General features: G+C 38.9%; 1 protein-coding gene across 18 annotated transcripts in view; it reads left to right on the top strand.

The window, feature by feature from the left end:
- The window catches only part of Magi1 (membrane associated guanylate kinase, WW and PDZ domain containing 1), a 604,931-nt gene that overhangs the window by 505,434 nt on the left and 85,094 nt on the right, over window positions 1-14,403 (top strand). For 7 of the 18 annotated variants that reach the window (XM_027428909.2, XM_027428919.2, XM_027428920.2 and 4 more), the window contains exons 6-7: window positions 3,028-3,110; window positions 6,924-6,959. In XM_027428909.2, the coding sequence (XP_027284710.1) occupies window positions 3,028-3,110; window positions 6,924-6,959 (119 nt within the window). Of the gene's footprint in view, window positions 1-3,027; window positions 3,111-6,920; window positions 6,960-14,403 lie in introns of all 18 variants that reach the window. The other 11 variants (XM_027428904.2, XM_027428907.2, XM_027428917.2 and 8 more) reach the window with 2 other exon arrangements.

Below are 14,403 nucleotides of genomic sequence, written 5' to 3' on the forward strand. Positions count from 1 at the left end.
CTATGTTGTTCTTGACAGGATTATGAAAGGACTTCAGAACTTTGGACTAGAAAAGCTATTGAGTGCTCAGAGCTCAGTGGGCTGTTTTGTGGGAGCTTGGAATATGTGAGTGGTGAGATATGTTGTGATAATGGAGGCCTAAGTTGTGAGATTTTAGAGGGTCGTTTTGAAAGTCCCTTATGAACTCTGTTGTGGCCTTTGATAATTTCAATTAAAAAAAAATCTGTGATCCTAGTCAGCTAGGGCTGAAGAATGTCTGTGATTAACAGGAGACCAGCACCCCAAAAGTGAAACCTTTGCTTTACTGGGACATTTGATGCTGGAGCTGAGAAATTAGTAATTAGTGGTATTTAGGAAGAAACCAGCATCATTGAGGATCAGAAGTCTGAAAGTATTTCTTTAGGATCAAACATAGAAGCCCTTGTCCAAAGAGAGCCAAGATTATACGTCATGATAGCAGCTGAGCGGTCACAGGTCATGGTGCAGCAACAGTTGTAATAGAAGGCTCAGGATTTAAGGCGTCAGGGAGAGAAATTGAGACTTGGCATCATGTGGCAGAATCAGGGTCCCTGAAGAGAGGACAGGAGAAGTCATTGGTAAGGGTGCCTCCTTAGTTGTCTCCCAATACTATGGAAGTACCAAGGACAGCAGCAGCTGTGGTGTGGCACTGTCCTGAGCCTGTGAGATGTATTGTGTGGGTTCAGCATGCCAGAGCCAGAGAGGTGACACTCCTTAAGCCCTTTGAGGCCCAGAAGACTGTGAGTCCCAAACATTGGACACTGAGTTATTTATAGTGTTAGAGTTTGGTTTTGCGTTGGTCTAATGGTAACTGGGCTCTGGCTTTTCCTTTTTGAAATAAGTGTGTAACTTACTTTTTATAGGTGTTCACAGCTGAGAGCGTTGGGATATTTTGGAGAGCACTTGAACTTTGAAAATGACTTTGGATATTTTAAAATGACTGAACTTTTTTAAGTGTTTGACTTTTTAAAGACTGGAATTTTTGAAAGTTGGATTATTTTATATTGTAATATTGATATTAATATGAGGTCTTGGGAATGAATAAGAAAGGGAAGACTATAGATAAATATTTAAATTATGTTTCTGTGTGTCAACAAGGGGTTACTTGTCCTGTTGGTTTCTGTCACCTTGACATAAACCTAGACTCAACAGAGAAAATGTCTCCACAAAATTGCCTGTAGGCAAGCCAATGAAGCATTTTCTTGATTAATGATTCCTGTGGGTAGGTTCAATCCTCGGAGGTACTGGCACCTTTGGGCAGCTTGTCCTGGGTTATTTCAGACAGCAAGCTGAGCAAGGCAGTAAGCAGCACTCCTCCATGGCCTCTGCATCAAGTCCCTGATGTGACTTCCCTGGATGATGAAATAAACCCTTTCCTCCTCATATTGTCTTTAGTAGTGATGTTTTATCATAACAGCAGAAACATACTGAGACAAGGATTTGTTTCTTTAATGGTATATACTCTTACTTCCCAGCAGTGACCAGTCTAGTGTTGCTGCATCGTTGTGTAGACTAGTGCAGACCACAGATTCAGCTGTGCAACTCCTGGGTTTCCTTTCCATTTCTGCTGTGTGTCAGCAGTGTCCTTGGTCAGACCTCATCTTTGTATTCCCATTTTTCTCTTCTGTAAAATGGGAGTAGTAACATTACTGCTCATTACTTTCCCCATAGGGTTATTATGAGAAATAAATAAATAAATGAACAAATAAACAAGCAAACTAACTAACCTACTAAATGGGTTGCAAGTGGCCCTACAGAGCAGAGTGATGGTGGGAATTACTGTATCATTTTGAATTTGTTGTTGTTGTTTAACATGGGTGAAAAGGCATAATTTTCTCTTTAACGATAGTAAGATTTGAGTCTAAAATCCTGGTACAGATCTATGCCTCCTCTTATACTGATAGCTTGACTTTAAACTTGGGATCAAAGAGGATTCATGTCAAAACTTCAAATTGAACTGGAAGTTCCCATCTCACCCACTTAGTTGCTCAGTGAATCAGACCCAAGGCAGAACTTTGACCTCTAGTGTCTTGATCAACTTGGGGAAGCACAAAGGTGTCTTCTTCCTGCTTTGCCTATGGCATTTCTAGTGTAACTAAAGGACAATACCCTTGGGGTATTTAAGAGCTCAAAAGGCCCCAGTCACAGTCTATTGAGACATTTTCTCTAGGGCTGGCCTGTACCTTCCAGAAGGCATTTGGACAGCATCTCTATTACTCTTTTTCTTTCATCTTAATAGCCTGATTCTATTTGTAGTAGGTAATTTGGGTTGCCTTTGACCTCTGTAAAGCCTAAGTTAGGGACCAGCAAAGTGACTTGCCAATCAAAGTGCTTCCCCCCAAACCTGACACCTGAGTTAGGTACTTGGGACCCTGATAATAAAAGCAGAGAAATTACTCCTGCAAGGTGTCCTCAGACCTCCACATTTTCTATGGCACGAATATGCCCACACACTGATACATAAGTAAATTAACTAGTTCAGTAAATGCCTAAGTTAGGATGTTGTAGAAAGCAGTGTGTATGAGTAGATTTGAGGTGCTGTGTAATTGAGGGGTTCCACGTGGAAGGACTCATATGAAAGAATAGTGACACGGCAGCCTTGTTAGTGAGTTTCAGTATTCTAAGTTGAAGTCATAGACAAACATAAAGTAAATTAAAATTTATTCTTTGGCAAATGTGAAGACAAGAAGATAAGTGTAGACAGCATTAGACTGCATAAGTAAAGCATGTCATTTGTATCTTTTTCAAAAAGAAAGCTGATACTGTATTTTTAGCATTCAGTAATTCATTGAATATATCTTAGAAAGGGAAATGTCCTTCTAAGACTTGCCCAAGGCCATTATCATTCCAACCACAAGCCTTCTAGAGATTTGGGTGTACTGTTAGGATGCATCTTTTTGTTGGTTCCTGAGCAGATATGAAAGTTTGTGATTTTCCTGTCTTTATACTTTGTTGTTATTCTTTTATTTTTTTTTTAACAAATTTCTTGTTTTCATCTCTGGATTTCAGCCATAACACAAAGACAACATCATGGTTAGACCCTCGGTGCCTGAACAAACAGCAGAAGCCTCTGGAAGAATGTGAAGATGATGGTAAGGACTAAGAGGTTTTAGGATCAGCAAGTTGGGGCCTGGTTACATGTGCACATTTTTTTCTAAATAGTGATCACAAGGTAAATCAGTTTTTAACATTGAAGTGGATTTGGTTGTTTAATGTTTAGGAAGCACACTGTGAATTAGAATGCAAGATAGGATTAAATAGAATTCTTTCAAAAAAAAAAAAACAATTCAAGACATGTACATTCCAATATAGTTGTTGGAAACTATATTGTACTTGAACTTAGAAAAGACTCTAGAGAAACTCCAGGAATATAGAAACCAAAGATAGTTTGATATTCCATACATACTAATGTGCTATGTTATAAAAGCCTTCAGGGAAGAAATCAGGAGATTTTCTTGGCTCTTGCTTCATAATTCTTGTTTCTCCAGTTTGGGGGACAATGGGAAGATCTTGACATGTTGGGAATATCTTTGTGGCTTAAAATACAGTCTTAACTTTTGAAAGGCTATTCCTCAAAGAAGCAGGTGTTAGAGCTACCTCTTCATCTCCCAAATGTTCCTTCTGATTATACAAGTTTCTGTTGAAAAAGATTATTTCAAGAATTGAGGGGAGGGGGATGAAGGCAAAGCAAGTTTGTCCACTTTAGCACTAGAAACTTACCCGAGTTCTACCAAGATTACTTTCTCTTGAGGATGTATTAAAAGACAAATGGCTTGCCTTGCTGCTCATTATACAATTCTGGCATTTGAATTTGTAGTTTAATTAATTGTGGAATACATTTTTTTCTGTGAGATAACAAAGCTCTATTAATTTTGTCCTGAAGTGCAGAATTGTTGCGTATACATAAATGTGATGTTTGGAAAATGCAAGCCAGTGTTGCAAAATAGCAAACAGTTAAAAAGACTTGTACTCTGAGAGTTTCCTGTTGCATGTGACTGCAGATTACATGAAATAAATACAGACTTGTATGTTTGTGTTGGAAATATGTATTTTTCTAATTTAAGAGGTTCCTTGTTCCCACAGCAGAAGAAGGAATGATCTAGGTATGATTGGAGCTGTTTTTCATACACTGGGCTAATGGCTATATGAGTATTTGAGGATTCTGTTTAGTATAAAATGTAGGTAACCAAGTTTCAAAGATGAGAACTTCACACGTATTCTTTAGAATGTACTTTAGTGCAACGTCATAGAACAAGTTTAATCTCTGTAACAAGAGAAGAGTTTGAAGGCAATTTTGCCATTTTTATCACATAGGGTCTTCAGGGTCAGTATCCATTACAAGTACATTGGTAATATGTGAAAATACATAGTACTATAATATTATCATTGATGGAAGCTTGCAAGACCTTTTAGTGAGAAAAATTGCTATGGAATAAATGCATTAAGATGAGTTAATATTTTTGTTACCAAATTTTCAACTCTACCAGCATTTCCTTTAACTCAAGTATACATGCATACCAAATGCAATTCATTCAGTAATCATCTCTTTAACATGACAATCATATATTTTATTCATCTAGAATGATATGTATGTGCAGACAGCATAAACATGTAATCATAGGATGACACATGTCACTTTATGTCTTCTGATGCCAGTAAACACAGAGCTGCCTTGCGCTACTGTTTGCTGTTGTGACACAGCCAAGAAAGCACTACTGTTCACACATACTGGGCCTGCATTGCTTTTTCCTCTCAGGTTCATGTACACACAGAATGCAACACAACAGTGTTAAACTTAAATATTGTTAAGATTCTGCACTTTCTGTTGCCTTTCTCAAATGAGTGAGGACCCACAGTGTATTAATTGCCGTTGGACACTGATATTTGTCTAGTACCATTAGAGATCTTGACCTGGCCTTTTAATGCCAAGTCAGTATTTTTAGTTGCCTAGTTTTTGTCCCAATGGGCTGTCTCAAAGAGATTTCAGACTCAAGGTTAATTAGAATCAAACTCTTGACCCTTCACCAATCTGTGCTAGTTGTTCCTTGTGTTAGTTAAGATTAAATGGCTACACACTCAGGGAATCCCACTGACCTGTCACTTTCACCTCCATTTCTAATACATGAGTCAGGTCAATTCACATGCTTCCTAAACATTTCTGGAACCATTCCGTTTTCTTCCCTACCTATACCATCTCTTGCCAGGTCACATGTGTCTCCTACCTCAACACTTTCCTTCTGCTTCTCTCAGCAGCTTTTTTCAATGTCAGTGGAAGATGTCTTCGCTGCCCCACTTGTGGCTCTCTGGTTGCTCAGTGACTGCCCAGTCTAGTCTGCTAGTCCAGCTGCCCTTGCTCTTCTCTAACCTGCCCTTTGCTTTGCACTCGCACTAGACCTCACTGAGTTGCTGCCTGACAATTAGATGCACAGTTTTCTCCTTAGAATATATTGATGTTTCTCACAGTTGCTAAATGTCTTCCATGAGAGACATACATTGTACACCCTGCAGATGAGACAGTGACTCTAACAAAAAAGCATCTGGCTCCCACAGAGCTTAAATTCTTAAGTTAATTTTGGTTGATATTCATGCACCTTTCATATTATAGGTCAGATACCATTTCCATGACCTTGGAGAATTAGACATGGTCTTAATTTCAGTTAGATTTTGTTTAGCTTTGTACTTGTCCTGATTTAACAGGCCCCTAGTACAGTGGCTGGCATATAGTCACTGGGGAAAAAAATGACAAACCCTACCCCAAACATTATTAGGTAATTCCTAAATGGGTACTTTTTGCAAATGATTTATTTAAATCTGATAACCTCTTAAAAAATAAAAGACTGCCAGTCAAAACTTACTGTTCATGCCAGGTGGGCATGACAACCTGTCTGTAGACTCCACCAGGAGGCAGAGATTTCGATCCTAAGGTCAAACTGTCTGCCAGGACTAGCTGAGAAATATTTAGTACCTAAAATGCTCTAGAAAGTGCCCTGAGCACTACCTTGTAACACTGTGGAAAGAGAATTGGCCCCCTTGTCTCTTTGTTTACATAGCTTCCTTCCAGTGTTGGCAAAAGCCACCTGCTCTCTGTAGCTGGGGAGATTTTATCAACAAAATGAATTTTGTGTGGTGTGCCATGTTCTCATCTCAGTAATAACTCACTTGTTTTATTGACAGCCAGAAGAGGTCAAGAATGAAAGGATTTTGACTTGTTTTTCTGGCTGAAATAATTGAGCACACTTTCCCTTGACTATTTCTAACTATGGGCTTAGAAAGGTTATCTACAAATAAAAACAAACAAAAAATGAGTGAGCTCTGCCCTAGTCCTCCTTCAGTGTAGCCTTCCAACACCACGCCCTTGATATGTATCACCATGACATAGTTGATCTTTCCAGCCCCTATTGAAAGTGGGTACATTATACAATCTCCTTTCTCAAGTTGACCTCTCCTTCTGCTTGTCAAGCGGTATTACTTTTAAGTTAAGTAATGCTGTGATTGCGAGTGTAATTGCTTCTGTGATGAGAGGGTTATTGGAGGATTAAAAGGACCAATATTGAAAGGTCTCACGGCTTTGTTTGCTACAAATAAGGTCTGTAATAAGCGACTTCCCACTTAAGAACATGGAAACCGCAAAGGTATTTATCATCTTTTACAGCCAATCAGAGAACATTTTGACATGCAAGGAAATGAGCTGTATAATTATTTTGCCAATATCAGCTCTTACCATTTTGTGATTTACACTGAGGTCAGGAGTTTAGTAGCCAAGCCAGTGAAACAAACCACAGTGCAGGTAAGGACACTATACCGATGTGTTTGCTGCTGTTTTCTGAGGGAGTTTCTCTCTTGGTGCTGGTATCTGAATTTGTCTTTCTCTTTTCTGTCTCATTCCTGCTCTTCCTTTGGAGAAGAAGGGGTACACACCGAGGAGCTGGACAGTGAACTAGGTAATGCCCCCCTGCCTGCTGCAGTTGCGTGATTCCCCTACCTGGTGGACTGCTGAATTCCTCTGTACCTTGAATGTGCACATGCTCTCCAGTCACAATTTTCAGCCTGTCTGGCAGTGAGTGCATTTGATGACAGGTGTCCAGCAGAGTTGTGTGTAATGCACACTGTTTACGAAGAAACAATGTGAGCAGAGTAAGAGGAGAATGAGAGTCAATTGATGGCGAGTGGTCTTTAGATTCAGCATTGGGGGAAGAAATGAAGGGATACTTGCCACGAGCCTCCAACTTTCATGTAATCTGTCTTGGCTTCCTTGCCTTATTTGTGTAGAGTGCAAGGTTATTTGTATGAATAATGTAAACAAGCCAAGAAAAACAAAAACTCAAGAGACAAATTTACTGATTGCTATGTGAGCTATTTGAAATACAGTAATTCCAGTGAGGAGCCCCATAGTTGATGAGTATTGTATCGTATTGTTCTGAAGTCACGGACTGTGTGCTGCTGACCTTGTCACTGCAGTCAGTGTCTTGGGTAGCAGGTGTGGTGTTTATTTGTGCCATTTTCTGTAGAGACTCAGCTCTTGACTGCCCTGGCTGTTACAGTTTGGGAGTAATTTGCATGTGTGTATCTCTGATTCTTTGCTTTGCTTCTGGACTGTATTGCATTATATTTCCTGGGAAGTGATACTATTGAGATGTGAATAGTTCTGAAGTTAGTTGCAGTCCATCTGAAGCATCACTGGAGTAGATGGAAAAGCACAAGTACCTTCAGGTAAATTGCAGGAGAAAGTGTTGGCTAAATGAAAAGTAGCCCCCACTTGCCTGTTTTAAGTAGATCATTTGATATCAGTGTGAGTACACTCTCCCAAGGTTACTAAATCTGCTTGCATTTTATAATTGTCTTAATTCCTAGCAATGTGAATGTATTTTCGAGTGATTACTGCTCCTTTTGTTTTGGGGTTTTCTACATACATATACTATGTTTGACTACAGCTGTAGTATAGAATTTAGCCTCATTTAAATCAACATTTGGAGGATATCCTCTTACAACTACTGAATACATCAGTAATGGACAATAACTACCTGAGGTCTTTTTTAAAGTTGCTTAGTAAATTGTCCTGTTGTTATTGTGGTGAGAATGGCTTGAGGTTTGCCCTGTGTGATCACATAATCTAAAACCAGTTCTATGTAAAAAAATATCAATCCAGAATACTAGATAAAATCATTAAAAAAGACAGAAGTATTAAGCACTTATTGAACTAATTTCAGCCTTTGCTACCACCTGGATAAAATATGGGAGTGACCAATCTGTGGTTCTAGGTGGCCTGTGGAGAGAACATACAAAGCTGTGTGCAGTATCCCATGCTTCATTGCTTCTAAGGAAGCTTAAATGTTGGGGCTGCTGGAAAGAAGTTTGTAATTTGCCCTTTGTAGCTATGGTATTGTTGGAACTTGCCCATAGCATTGAAGACTCTAAATAATGTGTTCTGAGATGTGGTCCCAGCTGACACTTGGAGATAGTTTGGAACAGTGGCTGAGCTGTCTCTGGGATGAAGCAGACTCCCTAGCTTCCCACTTAACTTACTCCCTGACATGTACTTGGTATCCTTACTTGCTTACTGGCTCTGTGACATGTCAACCTTGTTCACCTTCTTGCTTTCCACTTTAAAAAGCTATTTAAATTAGTGGCTGGGGTGATACCTCAGTAGGTAAAGTGTGTGCCTTATAGCACACACTTTAAACTTTGTTTTTTAAAAAGCTTAGGGTAACACTTAAAATCCCCGTGCTGAGGATAGAGGTAGGTGGCACTTGCTGGCCAGCCAGCCTAGCCTAACTGGCAAGTTCCAGACAGAAGAGAGATCCTGTCTCACACAATGTGGTGGCTGGCGAAATGGCAGAAGGTAAAGACACTTACTGCAAAAATCTCAGAATCAGAGTTTAATCTCTGGAATCCACATGAAGGTGGAGGCTAACACAAATTCCTCTGACCTCCCATGCTCACAATGGCATAACGCCCACACTGGGCCCCATATGCTTCACAGGTATGATCATGTACATGTGCTCTTGTGTGTGTGCACTTTCACACATGCATGCATACACAAATTTGCAAATCAGGTTAAAAGGAGAACTCTCTCGATGCTTCTGAGGAGACTTAACTGAGAACTTGTTTTGGTTATATATAACCTAGCCCTTTTATTGGGTTGACCAATACTTTCTTACAGTATCTTTCCATTCATCATTGATGAGTTGAATACATTGCACTCTAAATCAGTCACCCATATATCAAATATGTTTTTTTCTCATGAGTAGTGGAGGCATGCCACCAGGTTTTTGTTTGCACAGTTCTGTTGTGTAAGAATAGTATGCACACTCGTGTTTGCCACGTTTGCTATCGTCTCCTCATTTACTTCAGATTCTGTTGACAAGCTCTCTGCCCATTTTCTTAATAAGTGTAATCGATTTTTAGAACAAAAGCACCTGTCAGGTTTTCAGTGAACAGTGTGAGTCCATATGTGACAAGGAGTGTCTAATTTGCCTCTGGTGGGCATAGGCAGTCAGTCGGTATGGGACACAGGTCACTTGATTATAGTTGTCGTTTCTCAACTCTATTGTGTGAGCTGGGTTAGTAGCTCCATTATACACTGGGTTTGCAGATTATGTCACATTCTTTATAAAAGTGTCTTTAGAATTAAAAAATGAAAAACAAACACCCACAGAACCTTTCTTTGATCTAGTAGGAGGTATTCAGGTAGTGAAATCAAGTAGAGAAAATAGAGACGAGACTTAAAGAAGAACATCCCTCTGACAGCTTTCCCATGTACAGGACATTTGATTAATCAATCTTTGCTCCACATGAAATTTTCTGATGGAGGAAACTCAAGCACACAAGTGTAGACAACCATCCTAGTTCCTTTGTGCTTTACTGCCAGGCACTGGCTATGGATTGCTTGCTTTGTACAAGCGTCTTCATTTAGGTGAGCCAGGGGAAAGGTGTGTTCAGAGATGTTTGTTAACCAAGCAGAGTGCACAGGGCAACAGAGCCAATGTGGACCATAAGTTACAATCCCAGATCTGAGCCATGCTTGAAGGAAGATCTCAGCTCTCCCCATCTAATCCTCAAAACAGGCTGAAGAGTCTTGCTTGCCTGTCTGTCATCCATTCATAGGCACAGGCAGTGTGCCTTCAGGAATGTTTGCCTAAGACATAATGTAATCAGTCTCTCTGTTAAATATTTTCTGACCTTTTTCATTTTCCAAAACCAAGTGGCAAATTCTAAGACAAACAGCTTCCTTTTTTAAAAAAAAATTGATGACCTATTTCTATTTTAAGCATTAGGAGACTAATTCCTGTTATTAAGTTAATTACCACATTGGAAGTGAGAAATCTGTCTTTTCATTTCAAACTGAGTTTTAGCTTAAAAAATCAAAAATTTATAGAATTTTTTCATCTGTTTCTGAAATATTTAATTTGTGTATTTGCTTGTGGGGTGCATGAAGGTACATAGAATGCTTGCCAATTGAGCTATTACCCCAACCCCCTTACTCCAAATACCAGCTGACCGGCTGTTAAGCTGTTGGTGATACAGGGGATCAAGTCAGGGGTGGTTTCTGGTGTCCTCTTTGTACCTCCACCAAAGCACAGGTAATGGCTTGTACACTTCCCTCTGTGTTTCCAGTATCTAACATATCTACAGGCAAATCTAACAATGGATCTGTTCATTTTTCCCAAATTAAGAAAATCAAGTGCCTATCCTACTATTGAATTTGATGATAATCAGGTCAAGTACGTTAGATTTTGGTAGGTCAAGTTTAATTAGTCATAGTGCTATCCTTCACTCTCATCCATTCTTCTACCCCATGACTGTGCAGCAGTTTGCATTTTTTAACCTTCAATTACCCAACTCCTTGAAAATGTTTCCCTGCTTCGTTTTTCATTTAAATGGTAATTTCCCACTTTATAAGGGGAAACTGATTCCCAGGCATTTGATTGACCTCAGTCTTTAAGATTTGATATTACACACAAAGGCTATGTTATATCATGCATTTTAGTGCTAATGTCTCCTAAATTCAGAAACATCTTAAAATCTGCTAAATGCCTTTTTAAAAAGAAGCAGGGGATGTCTTTGATTGCAGGCATAACTTGTGTGGCAAATGCCATAACATCAGTGTGCTCTGATGTGCAGCCAAATTTGAACAGAACATGAACTTTGAGTAATTAGTTTGCATGTGTTTGTGTGCACATACATGACTCTACTACACTCTGTGACTGTTGGTAACATGTAAGAACCTTTTGCTGACAAAAATGTCAATGCGTGAAAATCCCCACAATATATCATAATTAAAACACTTAGTGGACATAACAAACAAAAGTGTATTAAAAGCTCCAAGAGAAAAAAAAATACAAGTCATACATAAATGGAGCTTCAGATACTAATAAAAAGCCTTTAAGGAAAAAAAAAAAAAAAAGCCCAGGGCCAAGTGGATTCACAGGAGATTTCTATCACTCATTCACTCATTCAAAGGCGATCTACAGCTACTCCTCCTTAAACTAGTACAAGGAAGAAAGAAAGAGCAAGAAAAAAAGGAACACTTCCAGAGCCAGTATTGCTCAAATATCAAAATTAAGTAAAGACACACATACAAAAAAGAAAAATGCAGGAAGATATCTCTGAACATAAATTCAAGAATTTGCAATATAATACTTGCAAACAGAATACAGGCATACATAAAAAAGATTATACATGATAAGTTTCTTTATGCCTGAAATGCAAAGTGAGTTAAACATACACAAGTCAATATGGTGAACTACATAGAATGTGACTTAAAGACAGAAGTCACATAGTCATCTCAGCAGATTAGGGAAGAAAGGAAAGCCTTTGAAAAGTTCTATATTCTGCTGGGCGTTGGTGGCGCATGCCTTTAATCCCAGTACTCGGGAGGCAGAGGCAGGCAGATCTCTGTGAGTTTGAGGCCAGCCTGGTCTCCAGAGCTAGTGCCAGGATAGGCTCCAAAGCTACAGAGAGAAACCCTGTCTCGAAAAACAAAACAAAAAAAAAAAAAAAAAAAAAAACAACAAAAAAAAACCAAAAAAAAAAGAAAAGAAAAAGAAAAAAGAAAGAAAGAAAGAAAAATTCTACATTCATTCATGATAAAAAGACTTAGAGAATGTAAGACTAGAGGAAATGTGCCTCACCATAATAAATACTATATATGTGAAAACCACAGCCATCATCATTCTAAGCAGAGGAAATCTTGGATCAATTCCACTGGATTCAGGAACAAAATAGGGATATCCACTACCCTCACTCTGTGTGTGTGTGTGTGTGTGTGTGTGTGTGTGTGTGTGTGTTTGAAGTACTAGCTGAAGCCCTAAGACAAGAGAAGGAAATTAAAGGGATATAAATAGGTAAAGAAATAGGTCTAACTACCCGTTTGCAGATGTTATGACACTGTAAGTTAGAGATATCCAAAATTCCACCAGAAAACTTCTAGGAATGAGAAACAAATTCAGCATTGTGACAGGATATAGAGTCAACTTGCATAACTAAATAGCTTTTCTGTATGCCAGCAACAAACATACAGAGAAAGAGGTCATGGACACACTCCCAATCACAACAGCCTCAAAGAAAATAAAAGAAGAATAAACTATGCTGGGTGGTGGTGGCACATACCTTTAATCCCAGCACTCAGTTGGCAGAGGCAGGTGGATTTCTGTGAGTTTGAGACCAGCCTGGTCTGCAGAGTGAGTTCCAGGACAGCCTCCAAAACTACAGAGAAACCCTGTCTCAAAAAACCAAAATAAATAATTAATTAATTTTAAAAAGTAAACCTTACCACAGAAGTAAAGGACCTCTACAATGAAAAAAACTTTAAAACTCTAAAGAAAGAGACAAACACTAGAAAATGGATAGACAGTCCAAGGTCATTCATTGGTGGAATTAATACTGTGAAGACAACCATTTTACCAAAAGCTGTTTACAGGTTCAATACAATCCCAATGAAAATCCTCATCTCATTCTTCACAGAAATAGAAATAAAAAAATTTTAAATCCATATAGAACCACAACAGACATCAGATAGCCAAAACAATCTTGAACAGAAATAACAATGCTAGATGGATTACCATACCATATCTTAAGAGATATTACAGAATCATGGCAATAAAAGCAATTTAGTATTGGCACAGAAACAGACAAGTGAAACAAAATTGAAGACCTAGATGTGAGTACACATAACTTCAACCATTTCATAGTTGGCAAAGATTCCCAAAGTATACACTGGAGAAAAGAAAGCATTTCAACAAATGATGCTGGGAAAACGGTGCATCCACATGCAGAAGAAGGAAATTAGACATTGCAGAGAAACTAACTCCAAATGGCTTAACATCTAAACACAAAACACTGAGACTGCTAGAAGAAAACTGAGGCAGTGCCCTACATAATATAGGTGTAAGAAAGGACTTGTTGAATAAGACTTCATTTGCCTAAGAACAAGGCCACCAACTAACACATGTGACTTCATAAAATGCTTCACACAGCTAAAGAAACAGTCAACTGGGTGAATAGAAAGCCCACAGGGTCGGAGAGACTTTTTGCCAGATAAATATCTAAGAGGATCAATGCCCAGAATATATAAAGAAACAAAACAAAACAAAACAAAAAATGACCCCATTCAAAAAAATAAAAAATAAATAGGCCTAGAACCTGAACAGAGTTCCCCAAAGAAGGGGGAAAATGGCCAAGAAGTATCTCAAAAAAAAAAAAAAAATGTTCATTGGTCTTGGCAATTAGGGAAATGCAAATTGATAAAGCTTTGAGATTTCATCTTACCCCTATCATAATAGCAAAGTTTAACAAAACGACTAACAAGTAGGTCATATTGAATGAGGTAACCTAGATCCAGAAAGTCAAATGTCACATGCCCCCTCTCTCTAGAGGCTCGTAGCTCCCAATCTTCAGATATCCAAATCCTCATCCCTCATCAAGGAAACTTCTCTTTGCAGTGGATGGAAACCTCTTTCAGAAAATCACAGCCAGTCAAAATGCTCATCGTTTGTCCTAGTCCCAATGGATACATCTACAAAACAGATCCTGTACCTAAGGCTCAGGGAACACTATGGAAAGGGGTGGAAAAACTGTAAAACCCAGAGGGTCGGGGAGTTGCCTGTGAGACTGTCTTCTAGGAATGTCTCAACAACAAGATTACCTAAACATGAGGTGAACAAGGACAACAGTAGACATGCCCAAGTGGATGGGAAGGAAGACCCATGAGACCTCAATCCTACACAAAGAACTATAGGCAGTTAAGGAATGCTTCCAGTGGAAAAAATAATATTCCTCAGGGAAGAATACATCAATTGGTTACTCAATACCAAATGGTCAGCCCTATAAACAGGAATGCAAATAACATCATGCAGACCAAGCAGGTTATATTTAGGAATGTACATG

The sequence above is a fragment of the Cricetulus griseus genome, chromosome 8 (genome assembly GCF_003668045.3).
Source record: "Cricetulus griseus strain 17A/GY chromosome 8, alternate assembly CriGri-PICRH-1.0, whole genome shotgun sequence".
NCBI classification, from domain to species: Eukaryota; Metazoa; Chordata; class Mammalia; order Rodentia; family Cricetidae; genus Cricetulus; species Cricetulus griseus.